The following is a 25,032-nucleotide window of genomic DNA, read 5'->3' as shown; positions in this document are numbered from 1 at the left end:
AAGTAAGTGAAAGTGGAAAAAAATATATAGCTAGCTCTCTCTCGCTTCATTTTAAAAATAAATTCCTTTGTTTAGCTTCAATTATTGTCTTTCTCTTGGAGTCAACTACTCACCACATGCTATGCACTGCAGTGCTAGCTAGCTGTAGCTTATGCTTTCAGTACTAGATTAATTATCTGATCCTTTGATTGGGTCAACAACATGTCAGTTAATGCTGCAAGAGCTCCGAAAGGTTGAAGGAAGTCCTCTGGAATTTGTGTACATTTTTGGAAGGGGGTGAGAACCACGACCCTCCTAGGTTTTATATTGAAGTCAATGTACCCAGAGGAGGAAGCTAGCTGTCCTCCAGCGACACCATAGTGCTACCCTACAGAGTGCTGTTATTGCTACTGTCGACCTTCATTGCAACACTGTATTTTAATAGATTATTTGGCGACATTAATATATTTAGTTTTATCTAAAAAGGTTCACTTTAATGTTTCACTGTTTTTATGTTTATGAAATTCACTGAGGAGGATGGTCCTCCCGAGGAGCCTCCACTGATTCCAACCCAATGTCACACAGACTGACATGAACTAATGTCAGCCATGATGTTTCCTTGGCAGAGGAACCCTGAAGAGGGGTAAGAGGTTAGTTTGAGGAAGGAGTTGCGTTGACCACATGCTACACATGAGCTTATTTTCAGCTGGAGGACTTTGTAATATCAGCAGTTACCTGGGTACTGTTGGGGACAAGGCACACTGACTGAGGGACTGGAGAGATGAACAGGACACTTAAAAAGGAAGTGGCAAAGAGTCCTCTAGTCTACTGCTCTGAAAGACATTGAATTCACTTGTAATTTTCTAAAATAACTACTAATATCTTTCAGTTTGTCTGCAACTAAGTTTATTATCAAGGACACTTGTACAAATATAGTAAACAAGCCAAAGACAAATATTATACCTGACATTTTCTCACAAATCTACATCTTAATCATGGTATAAATTTCCAAAATCGAAAATGTAATACTACCGTGTAGTAAATGTAACTTGATTAAAACATTTCATAGAAACATGATTATTTTTTAGATACAAAAACACATGCAGCCTTCTCATGGTCGAGAGAGGAGCTGTCATTGTCTCCAAACACCACGTTATAGAGAGAAACTTCACTGACAAGGGCTGCATACCAAATGGCACCATATTCCCTATTTAGTGCACTACTTTTAACCAGGGCCCATAGAGAATGAAACTTATAGAGAAGAGGTTGCCATTTGGGATGTACCCAATTTGTCCATCAGGTGGCAGAAGGAAGCAGGTCTTCCTCACTGGCCTACAGGTTGGAGCGAGTTAGCCATGGAAACTCCTAAGAGACAGAGACAGACCATGGACAGTCAGTCGAACTGGCTTTGACATCCAGATTTGAATTTGCCTGGTATAGACCAGGGAACGGGGTGTCATGTCAGATTTGTCCTGTAGTTACCTGTTGCTTCCTGTCTGAGGAGGGGTCTATGAGGACATTGAGGAGACTAGGTCTCTCCCAGTCACTGAGGCTGAGCTGTAAGGCACTACGCAGCTCCTCCTCTGTCCGCACCAGGAACCCTCGTCCTCCGAAGGCGTTCATGACCTCATCATAGCGGGCTTCAGGCAGCAGGGTCACAGGGGGGGCTCTGGAGAGGAGAGGGGAGAGTGGAGGGGGGAGAACCGAGGACAAGATGACCAACATACCATCACTAGAGGTAATCCTGACCTTGACATAACCAGTCAGAGTAGGCCCAGTCCCAAATTGACCTTTAAACCCAAACCCCTCTGTACTCACACAGTGGTGAGATCTCCCATCTTCCCCATCATTTCCCACGTCTCTGCATCCACGCCGCTGTAGATCCCGTTGTTGTTGACCACGATGATGACCACCGGGAGTTTATACCTGGTCAGAGGGGAAAGCATCAACGATGAGGGGAAAGCATCAATAACGAGGGAAAGCATCAATGACTAGGTTAGGGTGTTGACACTTTAATTCTCCTATGCACCTGACCAGTGATTACTACAACCACATTTTGCTATGTGAGAGAGACCTTGACTGTACCAACCTGCACATGGTCTCCACCTCCATCCCAGAGAATCCAAAGGCACTGTCCCCCTCCACACACACCACCCTCTGGCCTGTGTTCTGGTTCCTCTGCACTGTTGCAGCCGCGATGGCAAAGCCCAGACCCACCCCCATCGTCCCAAAGGTGCCAGCATCCAACCTGCGCGCGCGCACACACACACACACACACACACACACACACACACACACACACACACACACACACACGGCTGTGTTAATAAGAGCTCAGAGTGTGTAAAAAAAGGTATCTTTGTTTGTGTGTGTGTCTGTGTGTTAAGTAGGAAGCAAGGAACAATATCTGGGGGGGTAAGATACTAAGAGTCCATCTAGTCAGCCTGTCAGGCAGCACTACATTGAATAATCATTCAGTCAACCTGTCAGGCAGCACTACATTGAATAATCATCCAGTCAACCTGTCAGGCAGCACTATATTGAGAAGTCATCCAGTCAACCTGTCAGGCAGCACTACATTGAATAATCATACAGTCAACCTGTCAGGCAGCACTACATTGAGAAGTCATCTAGTCAGCCTGCCAGGCAGCACTATATTGAGAGGTCAATCTGTCAGGCAGCACTATATTGAGGAATCATCTAGTCAGCCTGCCAGGCAGCACTACATTGAGAAGTCATCCAGTCAACCTGTCAGGCAGCACTACATTGAGAAGTCATCCAGTCAACCTGTCAGGCAGCACTATATTGAGAGGTCAACCTGTCAGGCAGCACTACATTGAGAAGTCATCCAGTCAACCTGCCAGGCAGCACTACATTGAGAAGTCATCCAGTCAACCTGCCAGGCAGACCTACATTGAGAAGTCATCCAGTCAACCTGCCAGGCAGCACTACATTGAGAAGTCATCCAGTCAACCTGCCAGGCAGCACTACATTGAGAAGTCATCCAGTCAACCTGCCAGGCAGCACTACATTGAGAAGTCATCCAGTCAACCTGCCAGGCAGACCTACATTGAGGAGTCATCCAGTCAACCTGCCAGGCAGCACTACATTGAGAAGTCATCCAGTCAACCTGCCAGGCAGCACTAGATTGAGAAGTCTTCCCAGGCAGAACTATCAACAGGTTCCTGGACAACAACAACTAATTCCTACTTGCCTACAGGGAAGACTTGTGTGAGGCGGCATGCCTTGCCTGTGTCGAGGAAGGTAGTTGTTCAACATGGTACGCCCAATGTCCATGGTGTTGGCCCCCTCACTCACGATGACACAGTCGTGGGGCAGCAGCTGGGAGATGTGGTGGAACACTTGGTAGTAGTTCATGGGTGTTGTTGACTGAAGAGCTAATGCCTGGAGAGAGAAACACAATCAAATCAGGGGTGGTAGATAGGCTAGCTTGCTTAGGTCACAGGTCATGGACGCACACACCAACACACCTTTGTCATTGTTGCATTAGCAGCCATCTTCTCTTTCAATGTGGTCCACCATTCTGTATCAGCTGGATACTTCCAGCCATCTTTATGGACATACTCTAGGAGCTGAAAGTTAAGATGAGGAGTAGAAACTAAGCAAACTGAATCAAGTACAGATGTACGATCTTAATTTGAGCACCCTGTAGCAGGAGAACTTTCCTGCAATGCAGGACATGTAAAATGTGTTGTATATTTGAGGTTTAAAAAGGCTTCTGAAGTGTTTACTCTTATACATTTCAGACTTGATTTTCCCCTATGAGAAATGTATCAACCCCTACAGAAAATGTCAAATTATTATAATCCACATAATAATTCACATTCCTGTTGCTGCAGGATTATTTTCCTGCTGTAGCAAACTGGTTCAAATAAGATCCTACATCTGTACCAATTCAATTCCATTTATACTTTGCTGAAAATCAAATAGTTGTTACAGACAGGATAATCAATGCTTGTTTAAAAAAAAAAATACATTTGTTTTAAACATTTTATTTTTTATTGTAAAGTGTATTGAGACTTGTTAAATGCACTGTAAATACAGACCAATGTACAGACCACCAGGACCCAGCAATACAGTAACATACAGATATGGGGCACATATTAGATGCCTGTGATGTGTTACCTGCTTGACAATAGCATTGACGTCCCCCAGGACTGAGTTGTGTTACCTGCTTGACAATAGCATTGACGTCCCCCAGGACTGAGTTGTGTTACCTGCTTGACAATAGCATTGACATCCCCCAGGACTGAGTTGTGTTACCTGCTTGACAATAGCATTGACGTCCCCTAGGACTGAGTTGTGTTACCTGCTTGACAATAGCATTGACGTCCCCTAGGACTGAGTTGTGTTACCTGTTTGACAATAGCATTGACGTCCCCTAGGAGAGCCGCAGCAGGTTGCATGTTGTTCCCCATCTCCTCGGCACATAGATCAACCTTGACATAAATAAAGTATGTGGAACGTTACTACAACATACCAGCAACGACACATGACAGGAAGAGCACCGTGCGCGACACATGACAGGAAGAGCACCGTGCGCGACACATGACAGGAAGAGCACCGTGCGCGACACATGACAGGAAGAGCACCGTGCGCGACACATGACAGGAAGAGCACCGTGCGCGACACATGACAGGAAGAGCACCGTGCGCGACACATGACAGGAAGAGCACCGTGCGCGACACATGACAGGAAGAGCACCGTGTGCGACACATGACAGGAAGAGCACCGTGTGCGACACATGACAGGAAGAGCACCGTGCGCGACACATGACACGAAGAGCACCGTGTGCGACACATGACAGGAAGAGCACAGTGCGCGACACATGACAGGAAGAGCACCGTGTGCGACACATGACAGGAAGAGCACTGTGCGCAACACATGACAGGAAGAGCACCGTGCACGACACATGTAACAGCAGCTGGAAGACCGGCCAAACACAACAGAAATAACCAGGTTCCACCACATAATGATAAGGCTAACACACACATAAATATATATATATAATAAAAATAAAAATATATATATATAATAAAAATAAAAATAAATATATATATTTATGTGTGTGTTAGCCTTATCATTATGTGGTGGAACCTGGTTATTTCTGTTGTGTTTGGCCGGTCTTCCAGCTGCTGTTACATGTGTCGTGCACGGTGCTCTTCCTACTTTTTTTGCTGAGTATATTTTCGTATATATATATATATATATATATATATATATATATATATATATATATATATATATATATATATATATACGAAAATATACTCAGCAAAAAAAGTCCTCTCACTGTCAACTGCCTTTAATTTTCAGCAAACTTAACATGTGTAAATATTTGTATGAACATTAGATTCAACAACTGAGACATACACTGAACAAGTTCCACAGACATGTGACCTACAGAAATGGAATAACGTGTCCCTGAACAAAGGGGTGGTCAAAATCAAAAGTAACAGTCAGTATCTGGTGTGGCCACCAGCTGCATTAAGTACTGCAATGCATCTCCTCCTCATGGACTGCACCAGATTTGCAATTTATTGCTGTGAGATGTTACCCCACTCTTCCACCAAGGCACCTGCAAGTTCCCAGAGATTTTTGGGGGTAATGGCCCTAGCCTTCACCCTCCGATTCAATAGGTCCCAGACGTGCTCAATGGGATTGAGATCTGGGCTCTTCGCTGGCCATGGCAGAACACTGACATTCCTGTCTTGCAGGAAATCACGCATAGAATGAGCAGTATGGCTGGTGGCATTGTCATGCTGGAGGGTCATGTCAGGATGAGCCTGCAGGAAGGGTACCACATGAGGGAGGAGGATGTCTTCCCTATAATGCACAGAGTTGAGATTGCCTGCAATGACAACAAGCTCAGTCCAATGAGGCTGTGACACACCGCCACAGACCATGACGGACCCTTCACCTCCAAATCGATCCCACTCCAGAGTACAGGCCTCGGTGTAACGCTCATTCCTTCAACGATAAACGCGAATCCGACCATCACCTCTGGTGAGACAAAACCGCAACTTGTCAGTGAAGAGCACTTTTTGCCAGTCCTGTCTGGTCCAGCGACGGTGGGTTTGTGCCCATAGGCAACGTTGTTGCCGGTGATGTCTGGTGAGGACCTGCCTTATAACAGGCCTACAAGTCCTTAGTCCAGCCTCTCTCAGCCTATTGCGGACAGTTTGAGCATTGAAGGAGGGATTGTGAGTTCCTGGTGTAACTCAGGCAGTTGTTGTTGCCATCCTGTACCTGTCTCGCAGGTGTGATGTTTGGATGTACCGATCCTGTGCAGGTGTTGTTACACGTGGTCTGCCACTGCGAGGACGATCAGCTGTCCATCCTGTCTCCCTGTAGCGTTGTCTTAGGTGTACTTCCCAGTACTGACATTGCAATTTATTGCCCTGGCCACATCTGCAGTCCTCATGCCTCCTTGCAGCATGCCTAAGGCACATTCACGCAGATGAGCAGGGACCCTGGGCATCTTTCTTTTGGTGTTTTTCAGTTAGTAGAAAGGCCTCTTTAGTGTCCTAAGTTTTCATAACTGTGACCTTAATTGCCTACTGTCTGTAAGCTGTTAGTGTCTTAACGACCGTTCCACAGGTGCATGTTCATTAATTGTTTATTGTTCATTAAAACAAGCATGGGAAAAAGTGTTTAAAACCTTTACAATGAAGATCTATGAAGTTATTTGGATATTTAAGAATTATCTTTGAAAGACAGGGTCCTGAAAAAGGGACGTTTATTTTTATACTACATATAAAATAGCCAGTTGAAGTGGGAAGTTTACATACACCTGAGCCAAATACATTTAAACGCAGTTTTTTCACCATTCCTGACATTTAATACTAGTAAAAATCCCTGTCTAAGGTCATTTAGGATCACCACTTTATTTTAAGAATGTGAAATGTCAGAATAATAGTAGATAGAATGATTTATTGCAGCTTTTATTTCTTTATCACATTCCCAGTGGGTCAGAAGTTTACATACACTTAATTAGTATTTGGTAGCATTGCCTTTAAATGGTTTAACTTGGATCAAACGTTTCGGGTAGCCTTCCACAAGCTTCCCACAATAAGTTGGGTGAATTTTGGCCCATTCCTCCTGACAGAGCTGGTGTAACTGAGTCAGGTTTGTAGGCCTCCTTGCTCGCACACGCTTTTTCAGTTCTGCCCACACATTTTCTATGGGATTGAGGTCAGGGCTTTGTGATGGCCACTCCAATACCTTGACTTTGTCGCCCTTAAGCCATTTTGCCTCAACGTTGGAAGTACACTTGGGGTCATTGTCCATTTGGAAGACCCATGTGACCAAGCTTTAACTGACAGTGTGTTCAATAAAGACATGAAAACGTATCATTGTTTGTGTGTTATTAGTTTAAGCAGACTGTGTTTGTCTGTTGTTGTGACCTAGATGAAGATCAGATCAAAGTTTGACCAATTTATGCAGAGATCCAGGTATTTCCAAAGGGTTCACATACTTTTTCTTGCCACTGTATGTATGCATGTGTGTGTGTGTGTGTGTGTGTGTGTGTGTGTGTATATAGCGTTCCCTTTTATAAACCGAGTGATTTGAGCACTGAATGCTGATTGGGTTAAAGCCGAGGTACTGTATATTTAAGCAATATGGCCAAAGGGGGTGTGGTATATGACCAATATACCATACAGGCCTTAGCCATGGTAAATTGGTCATAACCACAAACCCCTGAGGTGCCTGATTGCTATTATAAACTGGTTGCCAGCATAATTAGAGTAGTAAAAATACATGTTTTGTCATACCCGTGGTTAACAGTCTGATAAACCATGGCTGTTAGCCAATCAGCATTCAGGGCTCAAACCACCCGGCTTATAAAAGACCGTTTAACGTGGGTATGACCAAAAAAACATTTTCACTGTTGGAATGTGGTGGTAACCAATTTATAATAGCAATAAGGGACCTCTGGGGTTTAAGGTATATAGCCAATATATCACGGGATAAGGCCTGTATCCAGGCACTCTGCGTTGCATCGTACATAAGAACAGCCCTTAGCCGTGGTATATTGGCCATTTACCACACCACCTTACAGATGTACTGTACAGCACTATGACAGCCATGACATTATTTAGACAGACCACAAGAGACTTATAGAGAAGCTATTTAGGTAATAGACTAAATCCAATAGACTGACTCAAAGACATTTATACCTGGTTACAATGAACTGCAGTACACTACGACATGACCTGTGACTAGGGTTGCAAAATTATGGCAACTTTCCCAAAATTCCCAGAAATCCCTGTTGGAAGATTCCAGAAATCAGAAAATCTGACGTAATAAGCAGAAAATCTGGAATCTTGAAAATAACATTTAAAAAGCAACCCTACTGGTGAACTTTGACCTACCTGGATGACCTTTACATGGGGGTCAAACCTGGGGGGAAGGCCAAAGTGCAGGATCCAGTTGAGCCTGGCACCAAGTAGGACCACAACATCAGACTGGAGCAGAGCTCTGCAGTCCACACCAAGACCATAGAACCAGGAGGATAGGAAGAGAGGAGGAGTATAGGAGGAGGAGGGTTAGGAAGAGAGAGAAGGATAGGAAGAGAGGAGGAGGAGGATAGGAAGAGAGGTGGAAGAGGATAGGAAGAGAGGTGGATAGAAAGAGAGAAGGAAGAGGGTTAGGAAGAGAGGATGAAGAGGGTTAGGAAGAGAGGAAGAGAGCAGGGAAAAGAACACAATCAGATGAAACCAAATGTGATGAAAAGAGACTAGTTATAGATGGGGATTTCAGGAAGGCCCAGAGTTCTACTGGTCTGTTCATCCTGGTCCTACTTATACAGTCAAAGGTCTGCACATGAATATGATGCCAGCTGAGAGAAGGAGTGGCTGACCTGGAGCGGGCAGCAGCAACACAGTTGGGGTGGTCGTCAGGCAGCACCCCTTTACCCATGGGGGTGGGCAGGAAGGGCAGGCCACACCCCTCCACCAGCTCCCTCAGAGCCCCCTCTGCTCTTCCATGGGCTGCACCTGCAGAGGGAAACAGACAGAGGGCACCGCCACACTGATATCAACAGACTGACCTTGCATTCAGCTGAACACAACGTTGTGCAATGTTCAGATAAAATATAGCATGTAGAACAAACATGCCTCTCTGACAGGTAGAATGAGTAATCATGTCCACAACTTTTGTCTACTGAGCGTGGTCCTGTTTTCAGCGGAACCCTGGTACAATGCTATAGGTGTTACAGTGCATTTCAGCTGGCTATTGATCCCTCCTGGACAGACAGTAACATAACTGGTAGTAGCGTCTGTCAACAGACTGGGGAAAGGGGATACCTAGTCAGTTGTACAACTGAATGCCTTCAACTGAAATGTGTCTTCCGTATGTAACCCTCTGAATCAGAAAGGTGAGGGGGCTGCCTTAATCCACATCCACGACACCCTGGGAACAGTGCCTTGCTCAGGGACAGAACGACAGATTTTTATCTTGTCAGCTCGGGAGATTCGATCCAGCAACCTTTCGGTTAGTGGGCCAACGCTCTAACCACTAGGCTACCTGCCACTAACGAGGAACTCTGTTCTGGTACGCTGATTTTTCACTACTGATCATTTGGACAAATCACGATTTCACAGGTGTTCGCATCTTTTCAATGTCAGAAGGGGATGGGGACATTAGGCCCATAAACTTGCCTGAAACTTGCAGAGAGTTTCTGTTTAGGGGGGGTGAAGAGTCACGTTTGTATCTTTGTATCTTTCTCTTAATATCTCCCCACAGAACTGAATCAAGTACCTGACGCAATTCCACAAGATGTCAGTTCTGGGTTTGGCTATTAAAAAGCATTGCCTAACTTTCCCAATGATAAGTAAAGGCTGTTTGGCCTACCTTTCCCAATGATAAGTAAAGGCTGTTTGGCCTACCTTTCCCAATGATAAGTAAAGGCTGTTTGGCCTACCTTTCCCAATGATAAGTAAAGGCTGTTTGGCCTACCTTTCCCAATGATAAGTAAAGGCTGTTTGGCCTACCTTTCCCAATGATAAGTAAAGGCTGTTTGGCCTACCTTTCCCAATGATAAGTAAAGGCTGTTTGGCCTACCTTTCCCAATGATAAGTAAAGGCTGTTTGGCCTACCTTTCCCAATGATAAGTAAAGGCTGTTTGGCCTACCTTTCCCAATGATAAGTAAAGGCCGTTTGGCTCCTTTTAGAACAGCCAGTGCTTCTGTGATCGCCATATGGTCAGCCATACTCACTGGAGGAGGTGGACAACAGGGCACCTCTCTGACAAAGGAAATAGGAAAGAATTGGTCAAATATTAAACATGTTACCTATCAACTTCATTGCATAGGTAAATAAATCATGAAGGTCTATCTAGGCGTATTGCTATTCTCTGATGAGAATACTTTGATATAGTGCTATATTTTCTAACTAATTTAACAAAATCTGGTAATTTCTTGTTCACTTCAGACGTTAAAAGGTAGAACAAAATCAAATCAAAATGACTATGGTGATGTGAAGTCAGAGGTATACATATTCAACAGAAACACATTAGTATACATTTTAAATGGATGAAAGACAGTGATAGCCACCAACCTGACTCTGCTCCTGTCCACTTTAGCATTGACCATGTCCCCAGATATGTCTACATATACAGCACCGGGACGTCCATACATGCTAGTGCGTACTGCCTAAGACAGACCAAATACCCTTCCATTCAGAATCAATTAAGGCTGTGTTCTTCTGAAGCACTTAAGTTACCTTGCTAAGCTGGAAAATTAGAGTTCAGAAAATAATTGCATGTGATACCAAATGATATGAAGAGGACTAAACATAGGGAGTCAGAGGAGACTGTATACCTTCTCTACCACTGAGGAGATCATATCCAGACTGCTGGGCCTAGCTGAGAACTTACTGTACAGTCGGCACGCCTCCACCTGACGAACAAAGAGGACCACAAATAACAAATGATGTCTTCTTTCAGCAATTACACTGCTAGGACCAGTTTCCTGGATAGAGATTCTCTATTGAGTTTGCTTTTTAGGCCATGACTAAGCTTAATCTGTGTCCGGGAAACCACCCCCTAATGTTCAATAGTCAGAAACCTCATGGTTGAGTTAGTACCTGTGGAAACTCTTGAAACGCCCCAGTGGTCTCCTGGTTTTGATCGGCGGAGCCTCCAATAACAATCACAGGCCTACAGAGAGAGTAGTATCACACAATGACATCAACTGACAAGCGGAGATAGTTTGGAGTCCTCAGATCATTTTTTGCAGTGTAAGGATAGCATCCCTTCTTTTGAAAGGAAGGACCACTGAACATGAGTAGAAGGGCCTTCTGTTTGTAGAGTTCTAACATACCAGCAGTTCATGTTAGCGTTGGCCATTCCACCAAGAGCATGAATGAGTCCCGGTCCAGACACAACCAGACACGCCCCTGGACTGGAGAGGAACAGACAGACAGGCAGACAAACAGGAAGATAAGCAGACAGAGAGGAACAGACAGACAGGCAGACAAACAGGAAGATAAGCAGACAGAGGGGAACAGGCAGACAAACAGGAAGATAAGCAGACAGGCAGACAAACAGGAAGATAAGCAGACAGAGACGAACAGGCAGACAGGCAGACAAACAGGAAGATAAGCAGACAGAGAGGAACAGACAGACAGGCAGACAAACAGGAAGATAAGCAGACAGAGAGGAACAGACAGACAGGCAGACAAACAGGAAGATAAGCAGACAGAGAGGAACAGGCAGTAAGACAGACAAACAGGAAGATAAGCAGACAGAGAGGAACAGACATACAGGCAGACAAACAGGAAGATAAGCAGACAGAGAGGAACAGACAGACAGGCAGACAAACAGGAAGATAAGCAGACAGAGAGGAACAGACAGACAGGCAGACAAACAGGAAGATAAGCAGACAGAGAGGAACAGACAGACAGGCAGACAAACAGGAAGATAAGCAGACAGAGAGGAACAGACAGACAGGCAGACAAACAGGAAGATAAGCAGACAGAGAGGAACATGCAGACAGGCAGACAAACAGGAAGATAAGCAGACAGAGAGGAACAGACAGACAGGAAGATAAGCAGACAGAGAGGAACAGACAGACAGGCAGACAAACAGGAAGATAAGCAGACAGAGAGGAACAGACAGACAGGAAGATAAGCAGACAGAGAGGAACAGGCAGACAGGCGGACAAACAGGAAGATAAGCAGACAGAGAGGAACAGACAGACAGGCAGACAGACAGGAAGATAAGCAGACAGAGAGGAACAGGCAGTAAGACAGGAAAACAAACTGAGAGACAGCAATGTAAAACAGCTATGAAACTGACCCTCACACACAAGTCTGGCTAGTTAATATCCCATGGTTTAGTATTGTATGGAGAGAGTAGTCTCTCTAGGCAGATGGGATGCTTCCCACATTAACAATGTATGGAGATAGGTCAGGGATTTCAGAGAGGAGAGATAGTATCTCTAGAGCTCTCTTATAATGACAATCCTCCTACCGTCCAGTGAGGTAACCAACAGCAGACGCAGCATAGCAAGCCTGTTGGATGACACACACCACATCAGTATTACTGGTGTACCCACAACCAATTCACATAAAACATGTCATGGGAAGATTCCTAAAAATAAAAGGTGGCTTACGGCTTGTTCATTGCGCATTCCCACATACTTGATTCCTGAGGCTTGAGCTGCCATAGCCACTTCAATGACTGGAACACCAACTATTCCAAACATATATTCTACATTCTGCAGAGAGATACATGTGGATACAGTATGAATTGTTACAGTGTAGTTTAGATGTTCTTTGCATTGACACACACTTTGGGATACATCAACAGGGGTGTTAACATATGCTATTCCATATTTTAACAAACATCCACATAAACATCTAAATGTTTTGCTACACAAATATGAATAGTTCGCTATACCAGTGCAATGACCTTTGACACACTTTCACAACTCCTAGTGCTACATTGTCAATTCCAAAGGCCATGATCAGCGGCGAATATATTATTTACCAAACCGTAGCAATACCGTTATACAGTGTAATACTCTTTTATATAAATTGCACATATCTCACCTGAGCTTTTAGTGCCTCAGCAATGAGCTGAGCGCCTGTCACATCTTCCATTATTACTGTCCAGAAATCTGTTAGTGATACTCAATAGCTTATTCGTCGTTTTTAGATCTCTTGCAAATCATTGGTTTTTGTCCGCATTACAAAATGCATTATATGAGTAGCGACAATCGATAGATATTTCGATAGCCACTTACTCCACAGAGTGCAAATTTGAGTGACTGGACGACTTCTGGCACTGCTGCCCAAAGCATGACCCGTTTCTACGACTTCCGGGTTCAGGGCCAATCACATGAGCCGTACGATAGTAGTTATGAATATGTATGAACTAGTAGCCTTTTTCTTTTTTTATTGCAAGAAATACACAACAAGGTCTCATTATGTGTTTATAACTGCATTTATACTTAACTAAATTAAATAATTATTAGTGTATGACTTGAGTGTATGCATTATAGATATGGGCTTCATAGAAAGTGTAACAACTGTTCTCTGTTCATCTTGTTTTAAAATTGTTACAATAAAATGTACATTTAAAACAAGAAACAAAGAAAACACATTTTATGATTTTAAATAGGTTCAAAAAGTTGGTTGAAAATACACTTGCACTTACACGAGCTTACATGGTTCTCGAATGAATCAGGTCTCTGCATATAAATACTTAGGGATATGGTTGGATGATGAACTGTCTATTAAAATGCACATTGACCAACTTTATAAACGGCTAAAAATCAAGCTAGGCTTCCTCTATAGAGACAGGACATGTTTGTCCTCTACAAATAGAAGACAAATTGTGCAAGCTACTTTTATGTCTGTTATAGATTATGGGGATATTATCTACATGCATGCTACGGCATCAACACTTAAATCGATGGATGCTATTTATCATTGAGTACTTAGGTTTATTACGGGCGCTAGCTACAGAACTCACCACTGTGTTTTGTATCAACATGTGGGTTGGACTTCGCTGTCCATGAGACGAGAATATGTTCTCGTGTTTGTCTATGAAGCACTTCTGAATAAACTACCATCTTATTTATCATCACTCATCAATATTAGAATTAGAATTCCTAAAACCAGGTCTCAAGAATGGATTACACTTGAGGCCCATGTGATTTCCAGAGTTGGGTATGGCTGCCTTTTCCTGTTTACGCTCCTTGCCAATGGAATAGCCTGCAGACTAAACTTACATTTGAGAGTCTTGTCCCCCTGTCGCCCATTTTAAATATTTATTGGAGCATTTTTATTTTTGTATTGCTTGTAACTTTCGAGTAATGCAAGTTATTGTGCTGTTAGGGGAATAACCTGTTAGGGGAATAACCTGTTAGGGGAATAACCTGTTAGGGGAATAACCTGTGTGCAAATGTAATAATCTGCTGGTGTCTGTGTTATCTGTGATGGTCTTGTTTGTCTTGTGTAGTTTCTGAATCATTGTAGCTGAACTGAATGTGTAACATGTCTATGCAGGGCCCAGCTGTAAAAGAAACCTTGGTCTCAGTCTGTGTTCCTTGTTGAAATAAAGGTAGAATAATATGATCCATTCATGGCTTTAGTTGTGTCTTGATCATGTGAATAGTCGACGGAGTTTTCTCCTATATGTCTGTCTTTATGTAACATCTTTTCTGTATTAAAATGTGATTTCCACAATCAATAATCATAAACAGTGCTTCACTATAAATATGTTTGACGATGTGGTTTGAAGTACCATTATCTTGCACAAACAGTAAGACGACTATAGACAGAAATCAATGCAGTAATGTTTTATTAAATAAAGGCTCTGATTAAAATAGTAATAAAATCCGGCATTTGGCTAATTCTTCTTCCCAAAAGCTTTTCTGAATGGTTTGGAGACGGCTCTGGAGATAGCTCGTAACACCCTGACTATGAGAGGGCGTTTACGGGACTGGGACTCCTGGGGAGCAGGGGCCAGTGTGGTTGTCAGGGCCTCCTTGGGTGGGGAAGTGGATAGAACCTCACACTCAGCATCTGTGATAAGAATATTTCATAATCAGAAAATGAATGTGTGTATCTGTCTGCCTGTCTGTCCGCCTGTATCTGTAGTCACCGTTTTAACAAGCTGGCCATAGGGTGATACATCAATATGACATAATCAATGCTTATCACTTACCCTGTGAAATACGAGTCTCTCTGAGACGTTTGGTAGGCAGAGAATCCTGTTCAGGGTGGCTCTTCGGTTCCCCTTTTGTCTTGAATAGCTGTTGACAAAACACATCAGGACAACTGAGCCTGTGTAAAATATACAGTGCCTTGCGAAAGTATTCGGCCCCCTTGAACTTTGCGACCTTTTGCCACATTTCAGGCTTCAAACAAAAATATATAAAACTGTATTTTTTTGTGAAGAATCAACAACAAGTGGGACACAATCATGAAGTGGAACGACATTTATTGGATATTTCAAACTTTTTTAACAAATCAAAAACTGAAAAATTGGGCGTGCAAAATTCTTCAGCCCCCTTAAGTTAATACTTTGTAGCGCCACCTTTTGCTGCGATTACAGCTGTAAGTCGCTTGGGGTATGTCTCTATCAGTTTTGCACATCGAGAGACTGACATTTTTTCCCATTCCTCCTTGCAAAACAGCTCGAGCTCAGTGAGGTTGGATGGAGAGCATTTGTGAACAGCAGTTTTCAGTTCTTTCCACAGATTCTCGATTGGATTCAGGTCTGGACTTTGACTTGGCCATTCTAACACCTGGATATGTTTATTTTTGAACCATTCCATTGTAGATTTTGCTTTATGTTTTGGATCATTGTCTTGTTGGAAGACAAATCTCCGTCCCAGTCTCAGGTCTTTTGCAGACTCCCATCAGGTTTTCTTCCAGAACGGTCCTGTATTTGGCTCCATCCATCTTCCCATCAATTTTAACCATCTTCCCTGTCCCTGCTGAAGAAAAGCAGGCCCAAACCATGATGCTGCCACCACCATGTTTGACAGTGGGGATGGTGTGTTCAGGGTGATGAGCTGTGTTGCTTTTACGCCAAACATAACATTTAGCATTGTTGCCAAAAAGTTCAATTTTGGTTTCATCTGACCAGAGCACCTTCTTCCACATGTTTGGTGTGTCTCCCAGGTGGCTTGTGGCAAACTTTAAACGACACCTTTTATGGATATCTTTAAGAAATGGCTTTCTTCTTGCCACTCTTCCATAAAGGCCAGATTTGTGCAATATACGACTGATTGTTGTCCTATGGACAGAGTCTCCCACCTCAGCTGTAGATCTCTGCAGTTCATCCAGAGTGATCATGGGCCTCTTGGCTGCATCTCTGATCAGTCTTCTCCTTGTATGAGCTGAAAGTTTAGAGGGACGGCCAGGTCTTGGTAGATTTGCAGTGGTCTGATACTCCTTCCATTTCAATATTATGGCTTGCACAGTGCTCCTTGGGATGTTTAAAGCTTGGGAAATCTTTTGTATCCAAATCCGGCTTTAAACTTCTTCACAACAGTATCTCGGACCTGCCTGGTGTGTTCCTTGTTCTTCATGATGCTCTCTGCGCTTTTAACGGACCTCTGAGACTATCACAGTGCAGGTGCATTTATACGGAGACTTGATTACACACAGGTGGATTGTATTTATCATCATTAGTCATTTAGGTCAACATTGGATCATTCAGAGATCCTCACTGAACTTCTGGAGAGAGTTTGCTGCACTGAAAGTAAAGGGGCTGAATAATTTTGCACGCCCAATTTTTCAGTTTTTGATTTGTTAAAAAAGTTTGAAATATCCAATAAATGTCGTTCCACTTCATGATTGTGTCCCACTTGTTGTTGATTCTTCACAAAAAATGAAATGTGGCAAAAGGTCGCAAAGTTCAAGGGGGCCGAATACTTTCGCAAGGCACTGTATGGCATGCATCCCAAAAGTCACCCTATTGGCTACGTAAGGCACTACTTTTGACAAGGGCCCATCGAGCTCTGGTCAAAAGTAGTGCACTATATAGGGAATAGGGTGCAATTTGGAACACATCCATTGACTCTCTCTCCCATGTGTATTAGGATTGTATTACAGCGGCCTCACTCAACCTCCTAAAGACAATGACAACAGCATTGTTCTAATGCAGAGACAATAGGGGTTTAGTGAATCTGTAGGGTACATTTCAGCCCTGCCTTACAGAGGTAAACTAAAGACACTGAGCCCTCTACCTTAATCCTGATCTTTGGAATCTTGACAATTTTGTGTAGGAAATGCCACTTCCTGTTCTTCTTAGTCTCTTCCCCCCTGGCAGAGGACACTTCTGTCATTCTGTTGTGGGACAGAAATTGACTTGGATGAACGGTGCCTGCATTCAGAGTCCAGTCGCAAACAGAGTTGTTGGACTGACTCTGGACTAGTGGAACTAGACAGGTTTCACTTGGACCTTGGCCAAAGAGTTCTGCCATTTTGAGCAGAACTGATCTTAAGACCTTTGACTTGGAAACGTTCAGCAGTGGGTCGTTGTTGGACAGTCTGGTGGACGGTCTGCTAGCCGATCTCTGAACAACTAGGCTTTGTATTTCTGCTGAAATGGCAGTGAGAAAATAGGTCAAGGGGCTGGTCGCTCGTCCCTCGTTTCTTCCGTTGGCTTTAGCCTTAAAGATGCTATCTATGATGATGACTATAACCTGTCCAGCCAGAGGACCCAATATGGCCTCAAGCTCCCTCTCTAACTCAAGGGGAGACTTGTGGCCGTGCGCAATATGCTCTATGGCATGGGAATACATCTTAGCAGACACCATGCTTAGCATTTCTTGGGCAAACTGCTGACTTGCTGAGATACTACCAGACAGCGGACCTAGAGTTCCCTGACTGAAACTTCGCATTAGCTCAGCCAATCTGGAATTGAGAAGGTTCATTACCAACTCTACAATACCCATCATAAACCTGGTGTCCGTTGGTATTTTGACAGGTCTGTATTTCTCCCGTCTACTCCAACTGGACGACAGTACGATCTCACTCTGTGACTGGCCTCTCTGGACCATGTTGAAGACAGAATCCTCAGAGATTCCAAACACAGAACTCAGTGGTGCCGAGTGGGGTCTGTGTCTCATCTCTCTATCACCACCCTCAGGTGAGGAGACATATCGCTCTTCGTCAACACTCAGCAAAGAGGTCATGGAACTGCAGAATGCACAACAGAAATTAATAGTACATGATAACAAATTACAAAATATGATCCAAGAATTGGAAGCACCTAAGTAGTATTTCTCTCTAGGTGGATCTGGAATGGATATTTGTACTTATAACAAGGGACATGGGAATAATGTTTTTAGAAAAACCTACAAGAAGAGGAGGGAAAGGGGTAAGTACCTATGAGAGGAGGGGATAGGGGTAAGTACCTGTGAGAGGAGGGGATAGGGGTAAGTACCTATGAGAGGAGGGGATAGGGGTAAGTACCTGTGAGAGGAGGGGATAGGGGTAAGTACCTGTGAGAGGAGGGGATAGGGGTAAGTACCTGTGAGAGGAGGGGATAGGGGTAAGTACCTGTGAGAGGAGGGGATAGGGGTAAGTACCTGTGAGAGGAGGGGATAGGGGTAGGTACCTATGAGAGGAGGGGATAGGGGTAAGCACCTATGAGAGGAGGGGATAGGGGTAAGTACCTGTGAGAGGAGGGGATAGGGGTAAGTACCTGTGAGAGGAGGGGATAGGGTAAGTACCTGTGAGAGGAGGGGATAGGGGTAAGTTCCTGTGAGAGGAGGGGATAGGGGTAAGTACCTATGAGAGGAGGGGATAGGGGTAAGTACCTATGAGAGGAGGGGATAGGGGGTAAGTACCTGTGAGAGGAGGGGATAGGGGTAAGCACCTATGAGAGGAGGGGATAGGGGTAAGTACCTGTGAGAGGAGGGGATAGGGGTAGGTACCTATGAGAGGAGGGGATAGGGGTAAGCACCTATGAGAGGAGGGGATAGGGGTAAGCACCTATGAGAGGAGGGGATAGGGGTAAGCACCTATGAGAGGAGGGGATAGGGGTAGGTACCTATGAGAGGAGGGGATAGGGGTAGGTACCTATGAGAGGAGGGGATAGGGGTAAGCACCTATGAGAGGAGGGGATAGGGGTAAGCACCTATGAGAGGAGGGGATAGTGGTAAGTACCTATGAGAGGAGGGGATAGTGGTAAGTACCTATGAGAGGAGGGGATAGGGGTAAGTACCTATGAGAGGAGGGGAAAGGGGTAGGTACCTGTGAGAGGAGGGGATAGTGGTAAGTACCTGTGAGAGGAGGGGATAGGGATAAGTACCTATGAGAGGAGGGGATAGGGGTAAGGACCTGTGAGAGGAGGGGATAGTGGTAAGTACCTATGAGAGGAGGGGATAGTGGTAAGTACCTATGAGAGGAGGGGATAGGGGTAGGTACCTGTGAGAGGAGGGGATAGGGGTAAGTACCTGTGAGAGGAGGGGATAGGGGTAAGTACCTGTGAGAGGAGGGGATAGGGGTAGGTACCTGTGAGAGGAGGGGGATAGGGGTAGGTACCTGTGAGAGGAGGGGATAGGGTAGGGTACCTGTGAGAGGAGGGGATAGTGGTAAGTACCTATGAGAGGAGGGGGTAGGTACCTGTGAGAGGAGGGGATAGGGGTAGGTACCTGTGAGAGTAGGGGAAAGGCGTGGGAGTTTGTGTGCTGCAAGTAGTTCTTGAACTGGTGCGTCTACTGGGTCCACCACGAAAGCTGAATCTGACGCTGCGGCCAAGAGAGGTCACTTCTCTAGCCACATTGCTTCCTGATCCAGAAGAGCTTGACGAATCAGAGAGCCTGATCTGCATGGTGAGGTCAAGGGCGGGAACGACCACAGTGGATGTAGACTCCATTACCCAATTTGTAATATCCATGCACCTAGCACTAAACTCATCTCTGCTCATCTGAAATGTTAAAAGACCATACAGAGTTAGTTTGTTAACAGAGCTGCACTGCTGCACCATGTGTTTACTTAAGCTAGTCAATTAAAGCAGTGGTTCAGGATGTTCCACAATGCTGGAAAGGGGGGCCTGAGTGAAAAAGTTTGGAATTCCTCTGAATTAAAGGTCCTGCACGATTTCCACCAATAAGAGTTTGGAATGTTTGGTCCATCTTACCAACATGAACTACTTTAGAAGTGACTATAACTCACCCCGGAACGCATATTCTCACTCAGCAGATTCCAATGGCTGAAAAGTAAATAAAAAAAGGTACACAAATAAACTACATGATATTACCTCTATTCTCTTAGATTACGTTATGGATGGACCTCTACGGAAGTAGGCCACATCCAAACATCCCTGATTGGTCAGTTGGTCAGTTGAGTCCCTTGTATTTGCCCGAGACGAGACACCTTACCTCCTTCTCAAAACCCATTGGACGAGATGGACAAAAGGGAGGGCTTTCTCATCCAATGGGTTTTGAGAAGGAGGCGGGAAGAGAGAACTCTAGGAGAATGCAATTGAGATTGTCCCTATGGGTACGTCGCAAATGGCCCATATTCCTTAAATACGGAACTATTGTTGACCAAGGCTCTAATAGGGAACATATCTAGGGGATGCACGGGGAACCAAAGACAACTTACCCATCCTTCATGTCCTGCACAAAGGTGTGTAGGTCTGGGTAGCTTCTCTTTCCCCTGCTGAGGCTGGTCTGGGAGGCTGCAGCCTTGCGGGTCATGGTAGTGAAGGTCACCACTGCAGCCTGATGGGGACAACAGAAAGCAGACTTAGGCTGGAATTCAATCAAATTCGCCATAGCACTGTTAACGCAGTGTCTGTTTACGAACTACTGTCTGCGTGTACAAACAGACATGTACACACACACACACTGTTATCTGGAAGCATTTACCTTTGCCACTCGTTCAGTCTCCTGGGATTGAGATGGCCCGGCTGTTTCTACATCATCACTCTCCTGCATCACACTCTCTCCTTCGACCTCCAGTGTCAGAGTTGATGTGGATGTCTTCAGATCAACCTGATTCAAATCACTCTCTCCTTCGACCTCCAGTGTCAGAGTTGATGTGGATGTCTTCAGATCAACCTGATTCAACTCACTCTCTCCTTCGAACTCCAGTGTCAGAGTTGATGTGGATGTCTTCAGATCAACCTGATTCAACTCACTCTCTCCTTTGGCCTCCTGGATTAGAAGACCTTTACTAGCTCAAGCTTGGTCAATTAATTTGTCATTTTAATCTTCAATGCGTCATTAAAGCACAAAACATCATACCTCCTGTGACTGAGATGGGATGACAATGGCCTCGTCCAACTCACTCTCTCCTTCAACCTCCTGTGACTGAGATGTGCCATCTGTCTTCAGATCAGCCTCCTGCATCTCAATCTCTCCTTCAGCCTCTAGTGACAGAGTTGGGATATCTGTCTCTAGAACAGCCTCTTCCAACTTGGTCTGTCTCTCAACCTCTCTGTGATACAGAAAAAGGAATCTCTCTAAGGTCACTATAATGTGAGTGTGAGGATGTGTTCCAATTATAGAAGTAGAATCATAGAAGTAGAATGAATCCTTCTAGAATTAGGATAGAATCACTGGAATTCTATGGTTCCAATAATCTGAGATGACTCGGCCTATCCAGAGTTATATATTTAGAGAATTTGGCAAACTTTTAGAAAGGACTCCATGTTAGCGCCTTTGAGCCTTTCATTTACCCTTTCATTATAAGTCAATTATAAAATAGATGTTCAGGTACATATTAGTGTTTAAAATGTCAATATTGCGCATGGGGAGCCAGCTCTCATATGGATATCTTTGATTATACTGTGTCATGTAATGTATACATTTTGATGTAAATGCAACATAATCAAATCAAATTTATTTATATAGCCCTTCGTACATCAGCTGATATGTCAAAGTGCTGTACAGAAACCCAGCCTAAAACCCCAAACAGCAAGCAATGCAGGTGTAGAAGCACGGTGGCTAGGAAAAACTCCCTAGAAAGGAACATAATGCAGATAGATGTCCCATCTCTCTAAATACATGGCTCTGGGCCTACCTCTCCGTAGGCGGTGACCTTTGACCTACTACATAATCTGTATCTGTAGGCCTATGTGATCCTGTAACCAGTCACAAATGTGTCATTAGTGTAAATCACTTACCTGTCTTCCTTCATAACATCACCGTCAATGATGGGGTCACCCAGGTCTATGAGGGTGAGGTCATTCCCACTGACCTCTGACTCCTGAAAGACAGCAAGCACAAAGTCAAGTTTAGATGTCACCTACTGTGTCGCCTTTGGCCGTGTTGAAAACAACGGACTTCCGACTTCAGAGTGTTCAAGACAACCGAAAAAGAAAAAAAAACTCGGACATGGAGAAATTGTTTTCAACAGTCATCCAACTTGGATTTCCAAGTCAGAAGCAAGCACGGCTTGGCGGGTCATGTTTCGGAGGACTCCTGACTCGACCTTTGAGAAGTTGCAGCGATGAGACTAGATCGTAACTACCAATTGGATATAACAAAAAATGACAAAAACTCTGGCAACTCTTTAGAGCTCCAAATTTCCGACCTATAGATCACGGAAGTCATGATTTGACCAAGATCACTTGCCTTGAAAGCACCATTAACCCAACACTCCAATTGGCATCAATTGTGACTGCATCATAATGCATCATATGCATAGAAATAGAATCATCAGAACATCATGTCAGGTGTACAGTTCAGTTTACCAGTCAAATTGCCGTGATCAGAGACTCTATCCTTTCTAGTGATTCTATTTCTATGGTCACATCATAATGCATCATATCTATGCTTGTGTCCGAAATAGCACCCTATTTCCAATATAATGCACTTATTTGGCCGGAGCCCTATAGAGTGCCACAGGAATGAGTCATAATCCCCATAAAACATCCCATAAAACATAGTAGTCAAACAGGGACTTTTCCCATAGTGGATTTTAGAAACACTTCAAATAAGGGCTGTGTTTCAGGTAGGCTTACCCTGGTGTGACATTTTGATAACTGTACATCTCTCTAGGACAAGGTGACTTTTATCAATATATTCGCCTGTATTTACCCCCCAAAAATGAATGCTAATTATCTGCTAATGTGGCTATCATAAAGAACTACAAATGCCACGATGATCATGCTGATCGAGGCAAAGGTAAGAATCTCTTGATTAACTATCTAATGTTAGCTAAATGTAGTAATTAATAAATTGGCTACATTTCTTTAATGGCCAATTCTGTGAAATGTTAGTGCAAGTTTAAATTGACACAAAACCTGTTAGCAAGGTGTCAGCTAGAAATGACGTTTAGGAGCTTGCAGGGATTTGTAGTTTGCATGTCTACTTCGATGCTAATTACAAATTTCGAATCTGAGAGTAAATAGAGCCAAATGTATTGCTAAAAGTCACCTTGTCCGTGAGAGATTTACATGGTTCTAAAAATGGCACACCAGGGTAAGCCTACATGAAACACAACCCTTATTTGATGTGTTTCTGAAATTGCCTATGGGAAAAATGAATGGGGGAAAAAACGATTGGAACCATTTCCCTCCCTGTTTGACCGCAAGGTTTTATGGGTATTATGACACCTCCACCGTGGGGCTAAAAGACGGGTTGGTTGTTTAGCAACAAAACTGCATGTAACTAACTGGGTAAAATAGACAAAGTAAATAGACAGGGTTCGCTTTAGAACGTTGACAACATGTAAACTATATTTAGTCTCTAAATGTTCATTGCAAACAAATACATTTGCATAATGAGAACTTGCTAGCTGAGGTTGAGTCATAACAGATACACGCATTCCGGCCATTGATGAGCGCACGCATGTTTTTAGGTGCGTTCTGACTGTCTTAGTGTGCGGATAAACATGACAATCACTCTCATGAAACTTAAATGAAACATCACTCCTTATGTCTTTTCTCAGCACAAACACTCAGCCCAATTTCTACAGTCAAAACAGGTTTTGAAAATGCTTCTTCCACATCTTTTGGTCCCTGTCTGTTTTGCTCTCAGTGAAGTGCTACTATCCCCTTGGACTACAGTTATTGCCGTCATAAGGTGTGCGTCTGTCTGTTGGCCGGACACTTTCTACCGTTTAGGACCTTTGTGGTAAAGGTAAAGATGGGGTATAGCAGCAGCAGTTCCTCTGAAGTCCAGTATCTGCTGGAAGGGAACCTGGTGGTATGAGAGGATGAGTTGGGCCTGTTGTGCCTCCCCCTATCCCTCCCTCTTCTCTCTCTCTGTCTGAGGGACTCTTAAGGTTCCTGTGCGGACTGTCTCGGTTCGTGCCCTCCTGAAGCTGGCTGTGGTGATTTAAGACACGCTATGTTTATGTGTGTATTTGTTTGTGGCCTCTGGCCCACTTCGCTGTCCCTCTGTCCAGTACATACCGTTGTAGCAGGCCAAGTGTAGTGGCGTGTAGCCCTGGTTGTCTGTGATGACGGGGAGGGTCCACACTGACTGGGCGGTGTGTAGGAGCCACCCCAGTATCCCGATGTGTCCGGACGCCGCCACCAGGTTGGACATGGCTCCGCCCCTTACCTTCCCGAACCAGGAAGCTGGCACTGTGCTGCACTCCTCGTGAAAAGTCACCGCCTAGGAGGAAGGGAAGGGAGGGGAGACAAGAATGGATTTGAATAATTTATAATCAATTAAATAATAAGGAATCATAATAGGTATATTTGGGCATAATTTATATTCCATGCTAGATCCCACACCAAAGCCATCCCTAGTATTTCAATGGCCCCATCCTAGATCAGAACAAGCCTCCCCCTCTCTTTCTGTGTGTGAGCGCGTACAGCCAACTCTCCTCACAACCCTTCTGTGTAGAGCTGTTCTGTGCCATTTGTCTTTGGCTTCTACGCTTGCTCCCTTGTTGAACAGGGAGTACACACAGTCTGTGTCCGCTCAGCACCGACAGCATCAGAGGGGTTCTGATACACAAGACAACAGGTCATATTACAAACTGGTAGTAACCAGGCTGAGTCCCAAATGGCAACCTATTCCCTATATGGTACACTACTCTTGACCTGAGCCCATAGGACTTTGGTTTAAAGTACTGTACCAAGTAGGGTACAGGTTG

At 44.2% G+C, this 25,032-nt stretch overlaps 2 protein-coding genes across 3 annotated transcripts; both read right to left on the bottom strand.

Annotated features, from left to right (window-relative positions):
- Positions 1–862: 862 nt before the first annotated feature.
- Positions 863–13,343, bottom strand: LOC109876961 (2-hydroxyacyl-CoA lyase 1). Of its 2 annotated transcripts, none has more exons than XM_031812055.1 (17): positions 13,057–13,343; positions 12,618–12,722; positions 12,476–12,516; positions 11,325–11,405; positions 11,089–11,161; positions 10,824–10,901; positions 10,561–10,655; positions 10,136–10,248; positions 8,864–8,999; positions 8,376–8,481; positions 4,356–4,439; positions 3,471–3,572; positions 3,230–3,384; positions 2,069–2,227; positions 1,798–1,905; positions 1,462–1,648; positions 863–1,344 (listed from the first exon to the last, which is right to left on the bottom strand). In XM_031812055.1, the coding sequence occupies exons 1-17, from the start codon at positions 13,105–13,107 to the stop codon at positions 1,312–1,314; spliced, it is 1,707 nt and encodes a 568-aa protein (XP_031667915.1). In that variant the 5' UTR covers positions 13,108–13,343; the 3' UTR covers positions 863–1,311. The 2 variants fall into 2 exon arrangements, with proteins under 2 accessions (XP_031667915.1, XP_031667914.1); XM_031812054.1 differs by having other exon boundaries at positions 3,194–3,384; positions 13,057–13,274.
- A 1,452-nt stretch (positions 13,344–14,795) lies between these two features.
- Positions 14,796–24,462, bottom strand: LOC116359343 (uncharacterized). The gene is made up of 10 exons (XM_031812270.1): positions 24,341–24,462; positions 22,106–22,188; positions 21,225–21,417; positions 20,847–21,134; positions 20,581–20,699; positions 20,149–20,185; positions 19,626–19,900; positions 17,211–18,165; positions 15,179–15,266; positions 14,796–15,036 (listed from the first exon to the last, which is right to left on the bottom strand). The coding sequence occupies exons 2-10, from the start codon at positions 22,117–22,119 to the stop codon at positions 14,861–14,863; spliced, it is 2,145 nt and encodes a 714-aa protein (XP_031668130.1). The 5' UTR covers positions 22,120–22,188; positions 24,341–24,462; the 3' UTR covers positions 14,796–14,860.
- Between the last annotated feature and the right edge of the window lie 570 nt (positions 24,463–25,032).

This window comes from Oncorhynchus kisutch, unplaced genomic scaffold (genome assembly GCF_002021735.2).
Source record: "Oncorhynchus kisutch isolate 150728-3 unplaced genomic scaffold, Okis_V2 Okis02a-Okis13b_hom, whole genome shotgun sequence".
Lineage (NCBI taxonomy): Eukaryota > Metazoa > Chordata > Actinopteri > Salmoniformes > Salmonidae > Oncorhynchus > Oncorhynchus kisutch.
Note: the sequence above shows the minus strand (reverse complement) of the source record. Positions and strands in the feature narration are given on the sequence as shown.

What these genes read in the sequence shown, in the direction of transcription:
- LOC109876961 (XM_031812054.1), bottom strand. Translation starts at nt 13,107, where the DNA reads ATGGAAGATGTGACAGGCGCTCAGCTCATTGCTGAGGCACTAAAAGCT. An exon ending in CGTTTCAAGAGTTTCCACAG is followed by an intron (nt 10,902 to 11,088) that starts GTACTAACTCAA and finishes TTTGTTCGTCAG; the next exon opens with GTGGAGGCGTGCCGACTGTA. An exon ending in GAGGTGGAGACCATGTGCAG is followed by an intron (nt 1,906 to 2,068) that starts GTTGGTACAGTC and finishes CCCTCTGACCAG; the next exon opens with GTATAAACTCCCGGTGGTCA.
- LOC116359343 (XM_031812270.1), bottom strand. An exon ending in GTGCAGGACATGAAGGATGG is followed by an intron (nt 20,186 to 20,580) that starts GTAAGTTGTCTT and finishes TTTACTTTTCAG; the next exon opens with CCATTGGAATCTGCTGAGTG. An exon ending in GTGAGAATATGCGTTCCGGG is followed by an intron (nt 19,901 to 20,148) that starts GTGAGTTATAGT and finishes TTAACATTTCAG; the next exon opens with ATGAGCAGAGATGAGTTTAG.